The sequence below is a fragment of the Anarrhichthys ocellatus genome, unplaced genomic scaffold (genome assembly GCF_004355925.1).
Source record: "Anarrhichthys ocellatus isolate YVR2014 unplaced genomic scaffold, GSC_Weel_1.0 scaffold29, whole genome shotgun sequence".
NCBI classification, from domain to species: domain Eukaryota; kingdom Metazoa; phylum Chordata; class Actinopteri; order Perciformes; family Anarhichadidae; genus Anarrhichthys; species Anarrhichthys ocellatus.
The window spans coordinates 3157244-3179613 of NW_022280059.1; the positions used below are offsets into that span (position 1 = coordinate 3157244).

Consider the following 22370-nt stretch of genomic DNA (forward strand, 5'->3'; position numbering starts at 1 on the left):
GGGGATTTGCATGTACCCAACCAAATTTAGTCAAAACTATTCAGCACTGTTAATGGTAATGTAATCACTTTCATTTTTCTGCTGTTTGATAACTATGCAAAAAAAAAGATGAAGATATTACAGCTGATCAATGAGAAATTATGTTGACAATTCTGCCAAACGAGTATGCACACAAACAGAGCGCCACTAAAGCTGACGGTCTCCTCAGTGTTAGAAAATACATGTTCCGTTATTCAGGATGAGTATATTCTAATCTCGATTTTTTTTCCCCATAATTTTGGCTGGAGGTCGACTTTTCACACTTTTTGCAGAACATTACTTGAGGCCATATGATCAATAAAGGCAATGGACTTCACAAGGACTCATGTGTTTATCAGACGGACAAAGTAACAGCAGTTGAAACTGCAAGTAATCAACAACTGAGGTGATGCTATAAAATGAGCTAAATTTATAATAGTGCCTAAATGTATAAAATAATTTAAAGTTTTATTATTCACTTCCATGTTTTGTGCTTGTAAGTTATCGGCGTATGCGCTCGGGTAATAATTACACACTTATAAGACCTCTCCAGGCAATACAAACACGATGGGGTTATTCTGGTTTTAGCGTTATTAGGATTCCCAAATTGACATAATTGTTTTGTATTGCACAGCTGCAAGCCATAACTAGCCTTTTATGAAATTAAGACTTGATAGGTGATCTCATCTCACAACACAAAACAAAACAAATGAGGCAGTGTGAAGCTCGAAGGGACGGATTTTGAGAAAGTCATAAGCCTAATGCAGCAAACAGCGGTGATAAGCTGCCTGGTAAACACGTGTGTCATCTTTAGAAAATGTTTACTTTTAACTTTTTACTAAAGCTAAATCAAGCTCTTTGTTGATTTTACGCACCGATCCAAGGTGATGCTAAAAAAAATATGCCTGCTGTACGATTACAAGGATGTCCCCAGGTGATGCAATGGCATTCATTTGTCAGGTAAACAATAATTCTGCAGGACACTGCACATAGTCCAACACCCTACCCTAAAATACACAGCAGAAATCCACAAACGGTAGAAGCATTGGAAGAGGAAGTGGGAAATGGGCTTTTATGAACCAACATCGGAAAAATGATCAAATTTTCTCTGACAGTGCTGTTTACCTGCTAGGAATCAATAGCATCATAACGGAGAGTGAACATAATGCATAATAAGGTTGAAAACAAATTGTAAATACCCATAAATGTTTATTTATTTTTTTTATAGACAAGACCATTACTGAGAAAATGGAAATTATATTTGTGTGTAATAAAACAGCATTGCCGCAGAAGGCACAATTCCATTTAAGGCTGACCCGCAACATTTCTATCAGCACTTTAAACCCAGCATCCATTACTTACAACTACTGTACGCTCTTAAAAGAGATATTGAATGCCGAATTACAAATGGGTGGTTAGAATAAATCCAGAAAACAAGCGCAAATACCCTGGTCATTAATACAGCTACTGTGGTGCCTAGAGAACAGTTTGGATGGTAGTAGTAGCGTTAGTTGGAAATGGGGGATTTAGATCAACTAAGCAGTTGTCAAATTTTTTCCATTAACATGTTCACAGGCCTCAGATAGATCAAACCTCTACCCAACACTCCTTTTTAAATTACACCCATTAAAGGATGTAATCACTCAGTGCTAATCTATTCCTCTGCATGGAGGAGGAGGAAAATATCAAGCTAAGATAAAAAAAAAAAAACCAGCAGTAGCACACAATTCTTAGCGCTCAGCAGAGCACTAATGCCGGTGGCTTTCCAGAGTATCACCCAGGAAGATGAATAGAAGGCCAGAGTGGCTGAGACTAGAGATGACATTTCTTCTCTGGGTGATTATAAGCACAGACTCCTTCCCCCAGTCATCATCTACCCACACAGCCGTCTGCCTGGCTTCTGCCACTCCCATCCATCCAGTTCACTCTATTTCTCTGTGCTGGAGAGACCGTCTGCCCCGCAATCCGGCCCGAAAGACGACAGCTGTTTGGAATTCTCCGTGACAAATGGAAGAATGAATCAGACTGGAAATGGGAAATTCAAATCTTAAACTAACGGAAATGTATTTTTCTTCTTCGGGAGAGACCGTACTGCTGCTGCACTGCCACCTTCATAGAAAACTCAGCAGCAACGTTTTAAGTGTTGTGAGGCCATCTGAACCGTGTCGAGACAGCTTTAGCTGATGCACTACAATAATAAAGACAGGTTTCCTAACTGTTCTTTAAGAAGTGAGTAATCGCTGATTGATCCATTTTCAAGACTCCTTAGTCTTCGAGACCCAAGCCCAAATTTCTGTCTCTTTACATCACTAGTCTTTTGAATCAATGTTGGTTCTGACATTGCCAAATCCCTCCATGCAGGCCCATTCAAGCATCCCTGGGGCTTTCTTTGTTCTGGGATAAAAAGTAACGGTTCCAATCTCCTCACCTCTTGCTGTTAACAACATCCTGCGGGCATGTCGTGGCTGTTTCTAAGGATCTCCTGGTCAACGCGAGTGTTTTATAACTGACATTGTGACAAGATATCTTCTCTAAAAAAAAAAAAAAAAAGAGACGAAAAAACAGGCTTATAGATGCGTCCACACCCGTTCGGTAAGTCCTCCGCAGAGGATTCCAGACTTCAAAGACATGCACATGGTAATCTGCTTTAAATGGGTGTTTCTGGACCTCTATCATAGCTCGATCATCAACTGAGCCGACTTAAACCATGGCTGAAAAAACAATGCTAATAGTGGATAATTATCAGCTTTTACTCCGCCTGCACTAGCTGCTCTATTCCCTCTCCCATAACACACAGAGGCTGGTGAATAAACACAATGGCATGAATAAATAATGACCCCCACAATCCTCTTAAGTTCCCCGAATAGTGAAGGGGGAAAAAAAAAAAGACAAAAGTTTACTTTTGGTGTTTGAGAGCAAGCAGAGCCTGAAATTGTAAGCGACTCATTAGGGCTACATGTGGCTTGCCTGGGGCCTTGCTGAACAAAGATGGCACCATCCCCATCCTGTCATTTCTCAGCACACTCTAGGCCTGGCCTAATAAAACTCTAAAGTATACCCATAAGAAACCGTTACATTCCCAATAAAAGACAGCAAAGAGCTGAAGCACTGCCTTAAAAAAAATGAAATATTCACATTTTCAAAAAAAAATTTTCCGAATCAAAATGTTAGCAGTGCTGAGAAGGCCACCTTTGTTTGATTCGTGCAGATTTGCTATGTTTTGTATAAACACCAAAGCTCTTTATGCTGAAGGAGCAAACTTCAGTCTAAACATTATTTCCCCCTCTCGTCATGCTCTCCAGATAGCTCGCATAAAAACCAACAGTTTTTCATTTCAGACAGTTTGTCAGTGTTAAAGAATTGATTTGTGTGTGTGCCTCGCAGCTCTCACTGAGTGCATGACAGTTCAAAGGGTTATCTAAAATACATGCTGTCAAGAGGCTTGTGTTTCTAAGTGCTTATATAATTCATACCGTAGTGAAACGAAAGCCACCGAGAGTTTGCAACGCGGCAAATAAGGTGTGTTTATAACAGAAGTAGTCGAAAGAGTTGGTAATGGTAATATAAGGCTGGCTGCATCACTTGGACAGAAACAGGAATGTTGATTTAGTATTGCTATGCATCTCTTAATTCTCTTTCCTGAAATACATTTGTGAAGTGAGTATGCATTCAACACAGCGCGGCAGTGACAAATATTTGGTCAAAAAAGGTAAGCCAATATCAATTTCATATTTCCACTGAGGTGATAAATACAACAGAAGTTGCCTGGGGTAGAAGGAGTAGATGGGGAACAATGTGAACACTAAATAACTATCCTTCAATACTCTGTCATACCAGCGGTAATTCAGAAAGCCAATTTCAAATAAATATTTTGCCATTGCTGGACTTACACTTTACAATAAAACACTGTTAAACAACATATCCCTCCGCATATAGATATTCTTTACCTCAGTCAATCCAATTCATACATTTGTATCGATGTTTGGGTTCTTTTTGCAAATGAGTTGTATTCTGGATGTCCTGTGCTGATATGCAGGTTCAGGATTGAGGCCGATCAATTTTGAATTGATCCGTAGCATGCTGTATGAAGCCTGATCCATTTCCAATCCTTTGTGCATTGCACTCTGGCTGCGGGATGTGTCGACCCTTCTGCAGACGAAGCCATCAACAATACGCACGCTTTTGTTTTGTTTTGCCCCAGACGTCCAGACTAGTTGGCAAGCTTCAAACATTGAATTAAAACTAGTTAACAGCATCAACATGTCTGCTTGTTGCACGATCGGTTGTCAGAATCTACATCCCATCAGCGGACGAATGCTTTCTAAAGAATTCCGTCAGGATCACGACCTTTCACGACTTTTTAAAGCAACAGATATTCCAACTTAAGTCCGTATTAAGTGGTGACTTTCAGCTGTGGTTGATCGTAGTAACTTACGTAAATGGACGCTGTAGACAACACATGCATCTGGAAAGTCAATGTGTTTAGGTTGCATTAGAGATCTTTGGTGGTCAATGCCCTTGCATAGCTTGCCAAACTGCAAAATCATCATTGTTTACAAACTGTAAAAGGGTCTATTGTTACCCGTTTTCCTTTTTTTTAAATTGTAATTTTTTTTTTTTTTTTTTTTTTAAGAATCAACTGCTTCTTTGTTAAATGCATTTTTCCTGGATGCTGAAAAATGATAGCAGGCTGAGTATCAGAGACTAATTCAAGATATATCGTGCCATGAATCATGCTATATTCTTTGACACTTTCCTTGCATGTGTACAGTGCAAACAAGGCAGAATGATGCATAACAACTCAGATTTTTATCCCACTTTATGCTTTTTAATATAAAATGTGAATTGCTTTTTTTTAATGTTTCGAAAGATGCGTTTTTTCTTTTTTGTTTGCACTCATAAATTCTAAATGTAATACCTCTGCTTTATTGCCCTTTGTACACAGGGCGCTCATGCAACAGTCAACAACTCTCACTGGACCACCCTGTATAAATAAAGGTTCACTGGATGAATGAAAAAAAAAACAGGATCCTTAATCAAATCACTTTTTATAGCGGTGCAATTGTGACTTTTCAAGTCTGAACAAAAAGATACATCATCGCAGACTGAGTCCAAGGTGGAATTAGATTAGGAGACCCTTTCCTCTTTGCTTTCTCCAATGCTGCACCTTCACTGTCTATCCAGCAATATTGATGTAAAAAAAACAACAACAATGCAATCTATAACAAGGGCGGCTAGTGAGCACAATTGAAAAATAACACAACAATTAAAGTCTGACCCAGGATGAAAAAAGCCAAGTATCCAATTAGTGGTGCGCACTAGCAAGCTGTAACCTGAAGCCTCTTGCTAGGTGAAATATACAGAGATAATTATTTTTCGTAAAAGTTAAAATTACTTCTGGACTTTAGGGGAATCAAGGTCATAAGACTTTGAATGCTATTTAACAATATAAACAAGACAAACGAGAAAAGGAAAGATGCTTTTATCCTCACTTTAATCTGTGTAAAAGCCTCACAATACAGGAACCAACCATGCACCAGTCCCACTCTATGGGGTCTAGGGCTGCACAAGTCATCGAAAAAGGAATCGCTATTACGATTTTGGCTTCACACAATTAAATTCGCTTCTCAACTAACAGCCAGCCACCAGAGGGCAATCAAGATGTCTCAGCTTCACTTTGGGGGAGTTAGCGGCAGGTAATAAACTGTATATCGCTTTAAATTCACGGACTGCAGATGAAGAAGAGCCTTGTTCTTTATTTTGATGCAAATATTTGAACCTTAGCAGGAATGTAGCACAACATAGAAGAGAAAGCAGTGCTCTGTTAATTTAAATGTGAAAGTGGAAAAAACATATTTTGTCACTGAAAACAATGAATAATTGTGCTAAGTAATCGTAATCTCAATATTGATCAAAATAATCGTGATTAAAATCCTGCAGCCCTAATGGTGTCATACAGCCAATGCATGTTTGTTAATGTAACATCTTATCAGGCTGCTGACTCACAGAAGTCAATTTATTTTGTATTTCCTGAATTAAGTTGTAAAACTTGACGTTTTTAAAACAACTGCCTCAAGTTGCCAACCGTTCCTCAGCTCCGTGTGGAAATGTTTCTGGCTGTCCTGGACTTCCCATTGGCACGAAATGAAAGAGCTAAAACTGTTACACATCCAACCAGCTGTAAACCACTATTAGGGCTCAGCTGGTAATAAGTCAGTTCAAATCGTCTAAATAGCTCAAAGTGCGTCAATGCCAAAATGTGATAATTCACACGGTCCAAGCATTTGGGGGGTTTGCAGACAGAGAGAATGCAGCTCCAGTGTGACCTGCTGCGGAGGCTGGCCATTCATACAGCTGAGATAAGACTAGTGTCTGAATGCAGAGGGGGGAAAAAGATCTAAAGCTTATGTCCCGAGCTATTTTCTTCAACATGCACAGGCTGTGAAATTTCACTGTGCCTAGTGACTTTTACTGGAATAATCCAGGAAGAACCTGCACGGTTCAGCACAACAATGAGTTGGAATTGCAGGGTCTTAACATGTGCGAAAATCTTTTGTGGGCATTACCCCTACACTTAAGCATGCTGATGTTATTTTGATTAAGAGCAAAAAAATAATTAATCACATAATAGAGTTTATAGTGTAGTGTATATTATATGCTCACGGACGATCTCGTATTCCATGCTGTACAAATTAAAGAAAAAAAATTACTATTTTCTTGTGCTGTGTTTTCAAACTCACACTTCGGTCTTAGGTATTTGTTATGTGAGTTTTTGTTCAGGTTTAAACATTCTGCACATGAATGTAACACACATGAAGAAAATATGTTTCCAGAATTCCCCAAAATAATGTAAAAGTTCAAACATTGCCAAAAGCCCGAGCCAAAGCCAGCTTTTAATGATGTATCTTTTGTAAATCGAGTGAACCCGAAGGTTCTGTACCTGAATTTGTATCAGAGACTTAGACTTATCAGAGGTGACCGGTAATGAGGGAAATCTCAGCATGGAAGTTTAATTATTTCTAGCTCGTACTAGGGCAACAGCACGGTATGATCTCTGCTTCCTCGGCATCAATAACAACCGCTAATTGCTTTCACTAGAGATTACTGGTTGTTCAGAGCTGGAATTTTGTTGCAAGATACTGGTGTACAATATTTAAGATTATAAAGATGTGATACGATAGAACAGACAAGATAGAACTTTTCTTTTGGTGAAGTATGCTCAATTGAATGTATGAGGGCAGAAATGAGTGCAACTAACCTGCATCTAGAGACCAATTACACTTTTTGTGGTCAGGCTAGAGGCCAATCTTGACCTGATACCAGTGTTCTTTTTTCTTTTTAAATTAGAAATATGTTTACCTTACTAGGCGGAAATGATTGGACTCTAACCATACAACACTTCATAGATATAACTTGTGAAAGTGTTCATTCACCAACTGTCTTTTTCTTAAGTTTGAGAAAATGTGCTTTATATTGTTGTTAGGTCGGTAAAAGAACTTTTTCCAATTATATAACAAAAACTTGTTGACATTGTATTTACTAAATCTGTTCAATATGGTCAGTATATGCACCGATAGGGATCCAGAATATTAAATCACCGCCTTGCTATTTGTATCCCATTCTAAGCAGGGAGTGTATTTCCTGGAACTAATAAATACAACATGAGCACAGATAGTTGACTGTATGCTAGATGAATATTGCTAAGAGAGGGACAGAAGTCGTAAGACTGGGTAAGGATGATCCCCCACGGAGGAGGGCTCATCCCGCACAATGTCGTGCTTTGAGCTGTAGCAAGGCCCCTGAGCCCTGGTGGTAAGATGGGCCCCGATGTGCTGTTGGTTTAGACTGTCAGAGGCACTGGCAGGGAGCGGGTATGCAAGTCCACAGATAACGGACCAAAATTGTCCACAAGGACCTCTAAAACCCAGCAAATTAGCTTGCAAATGAGCCAGAGAATATCTCTACTAATCCGTGATCTGAGCGGAGACTCTGCCAAAAAAGTAAACAAATAAATAACTTCACAAGAAATACTGAGGGCGGAAATAACCACGGCTGTGTGCTGGGAATCACTCGCGATTTCTTTGAAGCATCATTTCGCCTGATATTCTGCTGCTGACACGCCTGTGACCGTTTCAGAACGAGCTTGCATGTTGTGCTCGATGTGGTTACAAAATTACAGATCCCAATATTACAGGAAACGCTGTCCCCTGCAGCCAATGATCACAGTCTCCGTGTCTCGATCGCAGATGTCAAGCGGCAATGAAGCATCAAAATACCAATGTTTAACAACAGCGATTATCTTTCTGTTCCACAAGAAGACTGATGTAATTACCATTACGAACTGAATAAATGGTATAATTGTTCCTGTGGTCCTCTCAAACACAATATTCTACACACATGTGTCACATATTTCAAAACTTTGCAAATACAAAGATATTTGTCAAAGAAAGGCATATATTATCTGTATAAATAGCTCGTACTCTTTCAGTTCCTTAGATCTTGATTCTTTGAAGCAGCACCCTGAAACATTGCATACAGGAGTTATTTCTAATTGAAAGCAACACTGTGAATGTAATATAATTGGCTGTGACAAAGAAAAAAAAGCTATATTTTAAGACCGAATGTAGGAAAACCTAAAAGAATTATTTAATGAAATGCTTTTAATTCTAATGCCATTTCTGTCATGTCATGAAGACATGTTTTAAATTACATTATGAATACATTCTCAATCTGCCTCTTTCTTGTCTCTCGTCAATTTTGCTACCTGCAACATGTACAGGAAGACACAAGCAGATAAGATGTTACTGTAAGTACTGACATTAAATAGACTGATCTTACAGAATATTCTGTAGCACACAGACAATTACAAGCCAGGAGTGCGATCAAAAGTAAAACCCTGCAGGGCAGATAAAAACAATCCCTCAACATGGTCTGTTAAAAGATTCAAGGTAAGCCATCGCACTCAAAATAACCTCATCTAATTATATGATTGTTAAATTTCAATGCACAGCTACAGTCCACTGGGATGTACGGTAAATTCCATGCTATTCCATGTTATTATGAATTCAGGATTATTTCATTTACTAAAATAATCCCATGAAACAGTTTTATGTTAACCATTAAATGCTTCTGTATAAAAACTATACTGATTAAAACAAGACAGGCTTTACTGACCATATCAAAAACATCATTAAAATAAAAAAGACCAATAACATGCCTGCTGTTCCGCATGTCTTCGGATTTTTTGTCAATTATATATCAAACAAAAACCAGACAAACCTGATGACAATATTGCTTTCACATATGATAATTGATTTTCCTGCCAAAGTATGCAGTAAGAAATGTGTATTCCTTATTTGCACATATGCCTTGTTGTGTGTGTGTGTGTGAGCACATGTGCAAATATGCTACTTCTACTCCAAGGTCACAATAGGAAACCCCATCTCTGTGGTCCCACCACACTGCTGTAAAACATGCTCTAATGAATCCAGCCCTCTAATACAGGAAACGTCTTGTCTAATTGGAAGTCTGATTTCTCTTCAACCCAACAGGCTCCCAATACGGTGGCGGCGCTCTGGGGAATTGGTTCAAAGATAAAAACACATCTTAAGTGTGGAGTGGGCATCAAAGGCATTTGCTTATTCACTGCAGGAGGGCGCGGCCACCAGCATCCGTATTTCAGCATGCGCAGTCTATGAGGTGCAAGATTCAGGTGCACAGTTTGTGTATCATGTGTAAAACAATGCTTCTTGTTCTGGGGTTACTTTTAGAAAGCACGAGTAATAATTATGCAGGGGGGGGGGGGACATTTCTATGGTGACTCATTACTTTCATTCATCGTAACTCATCCTAGTCCAGTGGATTACGATCAAAGATATCTCAAACATTGATTGGTCACACAGGACTGTGGTGGTGCTGGTATAAAACACTGAACCACTTATAGGAACAGAGTCGAACACAGTCGTTCGGACTCAACGGACCTTGTACCGGTGATTTCGGAGAACTTGTTGCATTCACCTATTGCATTTTGAATACTAGTCGTCCAGACCTGTTGTAGGAGTCATGTGTCATTAGTTGAGTTTTTCACTAATTACTTTGAAGCAATTTTGAGTTTGAAAAACCCCATAAAATGAAACGTCCTAATTATCTTGACATAATCCTGTTTGACTCTGCAAATCGCATTATAGGCTATTGTAATTGTAAATTAATTCACATAACGACATCACCATTTATACTTGCTATTGGTGCTATTGGATAACACTACAATATCATTACGAGCATCTCAAACTGCATCACTTGACCCTCTACTGTTGCGGTCATCGATGGCCTTGCTTTGGCGAGACCTTTTTCATATCGAACCATTTTCTTTGTTTATGTCAGTGACACTACGACCTATAGGTGACACGGCATTAACAGCACTTGTTATTTTCCCTCATTCTTAGGCTTCAGCTGGTCTCTTAATTCCGCTGCTGATGCTGTTAGAAATGATTGACATTGCTTTATGGACTTCAATATGAGAAATATGTTGCAGGACCCAAAGCCTTACAAGGAATTAGTGGGATGTTAATTATGCTAATTTACGATTATCTTGACCACTGGTGGCCTTTATCATGTTTATGCTGGTCATTTACAGAGTTATCTGAAATTAGGAGCGTTTGCTGAAAGAGAAAATGGACCATTAATATAATTAAATTCCTTATAGCCTAATAAATAGATCGATCGATTACCCTCAAGCACGGTTGAAGCTCTCGTTTGCAAGGGAAATGTTGCTCGGGGGCCAAGAATAACAAGAACTGAACAAACGTTCTTTCAATCACTATCAACACGGTCAGGGGACGGGCTGACGTACTCCCCCGCTCAAATTCAAATCGGCGAGAGATCTCGCCGTTCAAAGCCCCTCGGCCTTTTGGGGCTGCGTCACGTTCCTACGAGGAACACCTTTCAACAGTTTAAAGACTTCAAGTATCTGATACAGGTGGCAAGGGCATTAATCCTTGTAACTGACTTTCTTTTTTTGTTATTATTTTTTTTACTTCTAGTCCAAATAGTACTAGAGGTTGAACCAAAGAAGAGAGGAAAGAAGATTGAAGAAAGCTCTAGTTTATTTGTTTTAGTGGTTAGTTGAAGCCATTATTCATAATTCATTTGGATTTGTGTAATTATGTACATAGCAGACCAGCTTCATTAACATTATACAATCTGAATAATACTAATGCACTTCATATCTCAGTATGAACATGTATGGTTATAAGCCGCAATAAAAAAAGAAAAAAAAAATCTCATCTCGACAGCTGTAAACAAATCTGTATGGAGACACATAAAATGGCTGTGCATGGTAAAACCACATGAAAAGACTTGACTTCATCTGACAGCTCAACATCAATGAATACTGCTCCTACACCAGCTAAAAGCATGATCACATCAGCACGTCAGCCACTGTGCTTTGAAGGTAAAAATGCTGATTGATGACTCGTACTTAATCATGCAGAACAAGAAACAGAATTAAATTAAGGGACCGACTATCATTCATTTTTAAGTCTTTTTTTTTTTTAATCAGTCAGTGGACGAACCTCAAAAGGTGTTTTGTTGCAATACTTGCTTGGTGTGATAAAGACATGGTGATGTGATTAGCATGGACAATCATAATATTCTATATTTACATTTTATATCTCATTAAGTCTACTGCTGGCTTATAAAAAAAGAGAGAAATTAAGATTTTATCGAGTACTTCGAAGGCATGGATGGATCTGTTCAATACCTGCAACCCTGCTTGCTGTTTTGACTTAAACACTTCAGTTGTGACGTTTGCAAGAGTCACGTCTGCCCTCAGGGCTGCTCATTTTACACTACCGGCTGCTTTTGTGCCACATTCTGGTAAAATCACTCTGCCAAGTCATGTCATGACCACCACTACTACTACTACTACTACTACTACTATTATTAGCTATTGTAGTAGTAATAGTAACACAACCCAACAGTCAAGGCTATGTGCTAACAAAATTGAAATGAATTTTACAAAAAATACAAGTTGATTTAGGGATTTTAGAAGTGTGTGGAGATCTCAACAGAAACCTCCACTAGCCGTGTGCTGCAGAAAATCAAAATGCAGCTGGAAGGCTGTGGAGGGACGTTAGCAAGAAGATTTCACTGGAGTTCCTAGAGGCTTTGCCCTGAAGCAATGCCTACAGCAACCAGGATTTGAGTAATGAGCGATAATAAACAAATAACATAACTCCAAAAATGTAATATCACACAAGGCCCGCACTGTATCTGCCATTCGTTGGCATAAAAGAACCCATACTTAAAAAACTATATTTAAATAAATTAAATTAAATACTATTATGCAGAGGGATCAACTTCATTTAACTTCAACTTCTTTAACTTCATTGCTAAATCGCACTCAAGAGTACATACTAATATATATATATATATATATATATATATATATATATATACCTCAATCAATACAGAACAAATCTCCCAAGAGGATTGAGTAAGTGAAAGCCAAATCAGTACATAACTAACTGCCCACTGAAACTAATTACATTTTGTTTGTAGAAAAACACCAGTCACACAAGCACTGTTCTATCAACAGGAACTGTGTAGGTATTAGCGCATTCTTCTTCTCCTCAGGTTATGAAACACAACAGTCCCTCAGCAGGCTTTTTGTGGATATCTCCACTGCAGATTTTCATGCTTACTGAAACACAATAGTCCAGCCACAACAGTGGGGGGAAGTTTGGATTAGAGTACACATCTGGATAAACTGTAATAGGGCAAACCCCAAGAACAGCAGTCCTCCCCCAAACCCAGCAGGTCGGGCTGGCCTCCTTGCTGTTCAGCCTCTGTAGGATGTGCAATGACTCAGCAGTTGCTGCCTGCTGGAAGTGTCCTCAAGGGCCTCCCTAGGGACTGGAGGCATGCTGGGTAGGAGACACACATACCAGTACACACTGCATGGATGCATTTTAAAAGCTTACCAGCCCATACGCATACGGTAATAGCAGTCCCCGGGGACGGGGAGGGTAGCCGGTTTAAGTCCAGCACGGTACCAGTTCGTACAGGGTGTGGACCGGTAGCTGGAATGGTGGCAGTTCACCTCCTGGGCACTGCCTAGGTGCCCTATAGCAAGGCACCGAACCCATAAATGCTCAAGGCGCTGTTATACATCGCTCCGACATCTCGCTACATTAATGCATGTCTGTAGGTCCCGTGTGTGCATTTATTTTAGGATTGTGTATGTTAAAGAAGAAAATGACAACGAGGGGGAAAAAATGAATTTTCCTAATGCGACCAATAAAGTACATATTTGTATTATTTGTAATATTATTATTATGGAGTACCCATGTAGCCAGCCATCTATAGCCATGTCCAAACAACACACATCTAATAACAATCCGTGCTGGACATAATTACTTTTCCAAAACTCCAGAAATAAAATTAAAAATACAATTGTTAATCATGTAGAAGAATAGACCGAGAATAAAGGCATCAACTAATTTTAGCATCACATCACAGCTGGAATGAATTTTATCATACCATCCATGTCATTATCAGCCAGGATTCATAACATCTATGCGATGCCTAAGAATCACTTGAGCATCAAGAAAATTGTTCCAAAATGGCTATGGCTTATTTGCATGCATTAAAAGCAGGGTCAAGTAAGTCACATGTGAAGAGGGGGAGAACTGCCCAGCGGCTTGAACACATTAAAGCAGAGTAAATGGTTTGTTGATTTAAAGAGATTAGAGCACACACAAGCACGCCCGCTCCATGGATTTTAATTAACTTGCCATATATAAATTGTATGTTATCAGCCATTACTGAATTAAATGCTGAATACAAGTGCTCTCTCTGCTTGGGTGAGTTGAATAAAAAGCTACTTAGAATCTTGATTGGGTCTCACCGATGTAGCACGATGGCGCAGCTACGGGTGCTCTGCACACTTTTCAGCGTACCCGACCCCCGAACAGCCATCCAAGGAGATTCTCTTCAATTATGTACAATACAGCAAAATTCTAGTCCCCTGGTATCTCAGATGATCAAGCAGAGGGATGCCCCGTTCTCTCCCTGAGTCATTCGGGCAAATGGATTCCACTTCCAAGAGTTATTTCTGTCAATTATAATAAGAAGCCAATACATAATGTGAGACACTCTGAAATGCAAAGCTATTCACAAGGTTCTTTGCAAGTCTGTGCAGGGGCAATTAGAATTGTGCTGCTAGGCCCTTGATGAGATCCTCTATCTCTGAAGTATCCTAGGAACAGTATCATGAATCTGCCAGTTAATATGTAGGATTTAGGTTTAAACTTTGCATAATGCAAAACAGAACTTAAATTTCCCTACATAGCACCTCTGTGTCACAAAGAAAAAAACGAGAAAAGAATCTATTTTGACAGGTCAACAAATGCAGAAAGGAGTAAGCATTATGGACACAAAAGGGCATTGTGGGTAATGTAAATACCAGGTACTGCATCCAAACTGTCCTGAATTCATTCCAAGGGATATGCCGACAAATAAGCGCTTGGGATACTGAGCTGAGTATCCAAATGGCATTTCTGCCATATATCATATCATGACTTTATAACACACTGATCTACACTTTTAAAGAGAGTGTTTTCAGCAGAACTGCTACATTCTCTTCTGACATTTTTTGGCACTTGCCATGGTTCATAGTCACATATCCCCAGAGCTCAATTGACCTTCTGAGCACGCACAACAGCTCATCTGGCCCTTAGGAGACACGCCAAGCAACAGAGAGATCACTTCAATAAATATGGCTTCCCACTTCCTGGCACTGATTTCACCAAGAAACCTGCCAAACCGTTTCCCATCAAAGTACACACGTACACTGCAACAACAAGGGGAATGATGAGCAGTAGAGGGAATTGTATTCCAATTTTCTGGCCGTGCTGAAACACTGGTAAGTGATGTTTCTTTAAGAAGTGAAATCTCAAACATGTTGCTCTTCAGCAAAATTCAGAAAACAAATGAGAGATGCAGCGATCCAGCATTTTCAGTCCCAATAGCGATTCCTGGGCTTTGGGTATTGGCCAATACCGAGTGCGGATCCAATAGTGTTAAATCAATAAGCTGTACTCCTCACTGGGCGGAAGTGACTGGGATCACTATCTTATGGGTAAGGCAACATCAGGCTTGATTTAAACATTGCTTTCTTAACCATGTTAAACAGAATGTAACAAATAAATAGATATATACAAATGTATTCAATTGTTATTTATTATTGAAATATGAAATGGTGCACAAGCAACTTGGTAAAAGAAATCTTCAAAATTAACAGGAATTACAATTCCAGTACATAATGTATCATAAGCAGAGGCAGAGGTATTTAATTAAAATTCAGCGAGGTCCATTTGGAGAGAATTTCCTCATGCTATGTTCCGGAACATCACGGTAATATCTGACTTGCGCTATGATTTAGTGCCATATGTATTGAAGTAGCCTAACAGTTGTATTAACATCTGTATGTAGCCAATAACTTGTCAAATCAAATAAAGAAAGTCCAATTAAAAAATATCTAATATTTATTGTCAGATTTCAAATTGAACTGGATGAATTCATAATAATACACAATCTAATAATAAATAAATATTCTTCTCTCATTTCAAGTAAAATAAGGGCCGCATTTAAAAAATAAAATACAAAACAGAAAGCTTTTGAAAAATGTGAATTTGAAAAAATGAATTTAACTGAATTGCCCTGCAGCTTTAAATTCGAGTCGAGGGCGACACTTATCGGAATACAGATATTTGATTGGCCGAGCAGCATCACGTGAGATGGTTTACAACGCATGTAATTGGTTGGTGTTTCCTGGAATGCTGAGTGCCATAAAGGCTAGAAAAGCTGCGCCAGTTAAAATACAAGCATTCCATAAAAATGTAATAATTCTCAATTATCTATCGGGTATAGTTTTGGGTCAGGAGACAACATTGTCTGGGTTCAGACTCGGACCGCAGTCCGCCTACTTGTGACCCCTGGTATATGGTATGTGCATATAGGATTGCATCACTAAAGAAAATGCTAAAAGAGATTAAAAAAGCTTAATCACAATGTCAACTTCAGCTTGGTCGGACTGAAATAGTTCCAGGGTGTCAAAGTGCACCAAGACATTTAGAAAGACAGAAAATATGCAACTCATCTTGCGGCTGTTAAGGTTTCCAGTCTAGCATTGTCAAAAGCACCACAAATTGACCAACATAATGCACAACAACCTTGTGTTTCTTGTTGTCTCAAAGATATAGCATTTAATTCTGCATCAGTGTACAGGGACATGCTTGAAAAGATTAACACAACTCTATTCCATTTAGACGTGAAAATTAAATCTACCCGGCAAAAAGACTAAATCTGCTTGCCATAAATAAGGACTAGTAAAAGAGAAACGTGCCCTACCGTTTTCTGTGTTCTCGTGCTCAGTGTCAGTGAGAGTGAGATTGGAGTTCGCCCTGCTGGAGAGGCACGAGCTGCGGCCTGACTTGGTGTTGCTGCGGCCCCATAATCTGACCGCGTGCTCCGGCGACATGATGCCGTCCGTCTCTGTGTCTGCATCTGAGCCCACACTGACCGAGTACTCGCGGTGTGGCATCCCCAGGTCAGTCCTGTACGTGGCTACGTGCGACGGGAGGGCCTCTCCGAAGCCGAGGTTTCGAAGGGAAAAGTCTGCCCCTGCAGCAAAACAATGAATACAAAGCTCTGATAATGAACCGTCTTCATTACAGAAAAAACAAACAGATGACAGCAATATCCTGGCATTGAGAGGACCTTGAACAGACATCATTTTAAAAGCAATGGTTCCACATGAAATCGCTGTGCAGCTACATGAAGATGCAGGTATATTTAGTATTTAAGCCACTATGTACAAGATTGTTGTGTGATTATAGCATCATCTGTTGCTTTCACCACATTCATCTTAGTGTCCCTATATCAGATCTGAGTCTTGTTCCAACCATGAGGAGTCGCCAGAGAGGGGAATCTTAAAAACCTACATATTTGTGGCTTGAAAGTAAATACTGTTTTTTTTGCATTAGTCTTTTGTTCGTAAACAACAGCAGTTTTCAAATACCAAACTCACAGCTTGTATGTCTTAAAATGTTGTATTTGAAAACTGAGACATCTGTCTTCTATTTCTTCTCTACCAAGGTATTTATAAATTACCATTGCAAGCCAGGAGACTTGTAAATCAGTCCATGGGGATATGAGAATCTCACTAGATCCCGTAACAGATGAACATGAAATAAATAAATTAAAGACACACAAGGATTTTTGTTTCTTTCCTTCAGTGCACCACAAATGGGCTCTGCCATTATGATTAAAAATTAACTGTTTGTTTTTTTTAAAAGTAAAATTGCTTCAGTTTAATATCAGGCTACCTTGACATTGCCAGCACATCTGGTTTAAACTCTGATGATCAATAATATATTTGAAAGAGCAGGTAAAGGTATGCATGTTCTCCATGCAGTTTTTAACACTGGCATGTTAAGTTCAATCCCCGACCACCTCTGTTAATACTCAAACTATGTGGAGTGATCTCTGCAGCGACGGAAATTGATTTACCCAGAGACTCCTCGTGAAAAAGCAATGACGCTAATATTGAGACCAGGCAGTAACGTGCCCTTAACCTGATAACAGGCTTTCTCATGTCGTTGAGGCCTGCTCCAGTATATACTTATATACTGTATATACCATGTTGATATCAATGACAATCTCTTCTATTGACATGATGGCACAGTATTTCATAATATTGGCACAGCTGAGGCCAACCTTGCCGGTTGAACTCGTCCACTTCGTGATGAACCATTTCCTTGACGCGGCTCCCGTAGGCCATCCTAGAGTCATGGTCGAAGGCCTTGAGTGTTTCGCTGGAGCTGTAGGATTTGGGGTTGGGTTTGCCGTCCTCGCTGTCCGCAGAGGAGCTGGTGTACCGGCGCTCTGTGTCCTGCCGGGCAGTGAGCGAGCGGTAGGGTCTGCGTTCCTTCACTTCCATGGCGGCCTCCTCACTGTTTTCAACACCAAATGTGGGTCACACTGCCAGTTTAGTTTGAGTGATTCTGCGGAGGACAAACACAAACAAAAAAGATTACGATACCTGAAGTGTGAAAAGATGTCTTTGACAGCGGAGTTGATTTTCAAATGTAACCTTTCAAATCAGCAAACACATAATCACTTGCAACCATGATTAACTAGGATTCAAAGAGGTATAGTGCTAGTTCCTGTTAAAAAACATCACTGATACTATCCACACACACACACACAAACACGAAGCAGAGTAACTGTGGAGATATATAAAATGCAAATGCATGTTTCCAAGCAGCATGGCTCAGCACACACGGGGAGAGCACGAAGAACCAACCCGGATTAGATTTAATAAAATACGGCACAACAAATCTTGCACCTATAAAGTTTACGGTGCAAGTCTCCCACAAATTTTCTATTTTATGTGCCGTATAGAAACGCGGAGCCTCCAGCATCTGTAAAAGTGGCAGGTGTCCTTCCATGAATTGTGTTGTTTATAAGTTACAAATCATCACCAGTTGAAAACGGAGGAGCCAAACAAATCTAGGACTACACCGAACCGGCAGAGATGATTAAAATCGGAAAACATAAAACCACAACTGACAGAGTACAAGATCAACAGGGATAGAGAGTTTTTAGCATTCAGCTATTTCCTTTTCTCGCCTTGAAGGACAAAATATTGAGGTGAAATAAAGAAACATTCTTTAAAATAATACTATACTAAAAGAGAATTTGTTTTGGTTCATAATTATTCTCTCATTTAAAAAGGTAAAACACAGAAGACGGAAAAATAAAACTGCTGTTCTAGTGCAACATTATATAAAATGAAAGTGTAAAATGAAAGTATGTAACTGACATTGCCTTGCAAACAGCTCATTCTAAGAGACCACATGGTTTAAAGATATTGAGTTGGATTACCAAACGTCAATGTGGATATAAATGTGATTAAAGGCTTGGTCACTGTGTACTTTGAGGCTAAATTACCGAACACAGGGAATTAGTGAGTCAGCTATTGCAGCAATACAAAACATATTTCCCTGTGTCCTTCGAATGCATTGTCACAAAGATATATCCACAATTAAATATGATGAGCTGAATACCTGATCGTTCGTGTTGCAGGATTCTACGTCGACACTACTTGCCCACCACATATGCAAGTCACTGTATAAGAGACCACATCTCTTTGAAAAAGAACTACTCCTGGAAAATCTGGGAGTTTTTTTACTGACAATATGGCTGTGTTGTTCAGACAAGAATAAGCTCTTCATGAATTCTGTATGAGATTGAGATTTATGCCGGACAGAACAATAAACAATAATCCCTAGTGAACTATATTTGCCCCTGCTTAAAAATAAACTTTTTTTTACTGAAGACACCATTGTTTGGTTTGGGGGTTTTCTTTTTGTATGTATTGACAGCTGAAAAGATCTAGGTGATTAATGACTTGGGGCCTCAATACCAGGACCTCTGCCACATGAGGGGGGGGGGGGGACAAAATGCCCCCACTATGCAAGGGCACTTCAGCTGCTCCCAAGATTTCAGATGCAGCTTGTGTGGCTTGCTAATTTTTACCTTTTTGCTCGAGACCCTTGATGCTATGCAAATTGCGAGAGAGCGGAGAACAAGCATGCTTTCTAAAGTTTCAAGAATGTTCTGTAAAGTGCATTGTTTTTGTTTCCAAAGAGCTGGGCTCAGTGCTTCGGCCATCTCTCCTCTGCAGAGCCCTTTTCTCCACATTATTAATCGGCTGGGATGCCATGAGACGTACCTTTGAGGCCATGGGAAACTCACAGGGTCTTTTTTTTTTTAACAAAAAAAACAAAAACAAAACAAGAGGCCATACACAGTGACAGAGATGCAAATGATGCAAATGTTAGGTCCTCGAAACGTATACACCTCAAGTGCAGGCAGCTGTCAGAATTTTTTCAAGCGAAGCTAACTGTAAAACTATAAAAGCGTTGTTCTCCATAAATAGGCTACATCTGGCATTATCGTCGTGTTTCGGCGCCAGAGAGCAAAGCTGTTGTTCTTGTTCATCTGTCTAGGTTTAAATCCTGGGAGAAGGATCCAAAACAAGAGAGAAATGCCACATTATTTGAATGTACTGGTAGGGGGAAGATGATAAACAGAAGGTTCTATTTAACCAAGACGTCTCAACACTGGGAGCTGATAAGAGGACTATTTTTCAAGTGTTATTATCATCTCATAGTGAGACCCAGGACGGAAAGAAGTAGCTCGAAACTTTTGAAGGAGACGGTTAATGAGGGTACACAAAGATTCAGTTGGAAAAGTTATTTACAAAGACCAGTGAAAAATGACTGCCATTGGATTGAAATCTCTGAAAGGAAAGATAACAATCACGTGCTTTTATTTCAAAGACCAAGGTCCTCTATGGGCTGCAGAGCGTGTGCGGTGCCAAAATGAAGCTAACTGCATATCTATGCAGTGATCCAAAATCAATTGAGGTCTCTCTGGATAGACAAAAGAAATGATGGATGCTTTGTTTCCCCGTTTAAAACAATTGCACACTCTACATTTTTCAATTGCATTGTCTACAATTGGACAGGGTAGAGTTAGGTGTCTGTGTGCTTGTAAAGCAAATGTATAGCAGCTGTAAGCAGAGTAATTATGTGGTTGTGCAGGGGAAGTGTGGCAGGGAGGAGCATTGAGCAGTGACTTGGAGTCATCGGACACAGTGATGTTGCATAGTATCCTTGTCGTGTACGTGGAGGGACTGCAGATTCAAACATTATGAAAAACATGATCAACAAAACAATCATTGTGCTGAGGAGCTCAACACCCGTGGAAGCACAGCCTTTGTGTCAATGTTAGAGTCACCTGAGAGAAGAGGGACATAGTAGAAGTAATCATCTGAACTATTCTGCACTTCAAGGTTTCTGTGGTGCGTCCACAACCTAAGAACACATCATGATCAGCCAATTATTGTTTTGAAAAGGTCTGTGGCTGTCTGAAAGTTATTATCTGTGTGTGTGAGTTCACCATCAAAGATTAAAACCAGTTCAGTATACTGGACAGAAGGCAGAGCTTAAGCTTGCTGCAGTGAAAAGGTCAGGCCATGATTTCCCTAGTTTTTACTTTCATGACAATTTTGTGTTAAAAATGTAATCATCTATATAGAGTCACTATAGATCTTTGCATATCCACAGTCCACCAGCGGCACAACTCTTCAATGCAAAACGCATAACGTTGTATTTTTTAACAACAAAGAATTAGTTTCATTATCAATCAATACAATTATTCTTAATTAATTAAAATGTCAGACAGTAGTGAATAACATTACAGTTAAATCTTAAAATTGTTTTTTTTGTTCAGACCAACAGTCAAAAACCCGAGGATATTCAAATTACAATGAATGAAAAGAAGGGATCTATTATTCATGCTTGCTCTGCTAACGAAGCATGTCCCTGCCAAACACAGATTTTTTTTTTTCTGATTGTATTTAATTAATTCTGGATAATCAGCACTTCTTAACTCCCTAAAACCAAATTATGCTTAAGAGGACATCTTTAAAGCCGTATAAATGTATGTCGGATGAAAACTTGAACCAACCCACCCACCAGTTCACACACACAGCGGGTTACAGAACCCCCTCACGTTAAAGCACTTGAGGTGTTTACCCTGGCAGATCGTCCTGACCATTGCTCCAGTGTCAGGAGTTAGTTAAATATGGGATCTAAATACGTGGGCGGCGTTTGGGGTACAATATAAATGCAAATGGCTCTGTACTATCCATCAAACAATTAGCAGTGTGCTGAGAATTGCTATTCAGTGCTGCTGCATATAAATCTAGCCTTCTCTCTGCGCACAGCCCTGTTTCCATGATAATTAACGGCTCACTGCTTTTTACATGTCATAGATTTTCCGTGCAAAATCCAAGACGAAACGCCAACGAACATTCTAAGGCCACACGTGGAACAGACAAAGTAGCACACATGCACACTGTCAGGCAAATCCCTTGGAGTATAATCTGAAATGACTAGAGATTACTTGTCTGTGAAATCACTTAGTAATTAGTAATAATACTAAGTAATTATCACAAAGATTGAGACATAATGTGTCACTGATTAGCGATGACATTTTTAGACAAATGACTGCTGATATATGCTGCAGTGCATGAGCTGAATATTTTTGGGAGGATAGCTTTTCAGTTCAGGGAGACCAAACTCAATTGTTAATATACCATCAATGTTAATAAGCATACAAAATGTTAACATTGTTTACCAGATCCAACCTAAATCACAATTTACAAAGGATGTATACTTCTATATATAATAAATCAAGTGACTTTTCTAAATGTACAT

At 39.4% G+C, this 22370-nt stretch overlaps 1 protein-coding gene across 12 annotated transcripts in view; it reads right to left on the reverse strand.

Annotated features, from left to right (window-relative positions):
• Positions 1–22370, reverse strand: part of tenm4 (teneurin transmembrane protein 4) — a 148916-nt gene that overhangs the window by 96341 nt on the left and 30205 nt on the right. For all 12 annotated transcript variants that reach the window (XM_031863524.1, XM_031863521.1, XM_031863520.1 and 9 more), the window contains exons 2-3: positions 17797–18083; positions 16429–16701 (exon numbers count right to left, since the gene is read on the reverse strand). In XM_031863524.1, coding sequence (XP_031719384.1) covers positions 16429–16701; positions 17797–18019 — 496 coding nt within the window. In that variant the 5' untranslated portion in view covers positions 18020–18083. The remainder of the gene's footprint in view (positions 1–16428; positions 16702–17796; positions 18084–22370) is intronic.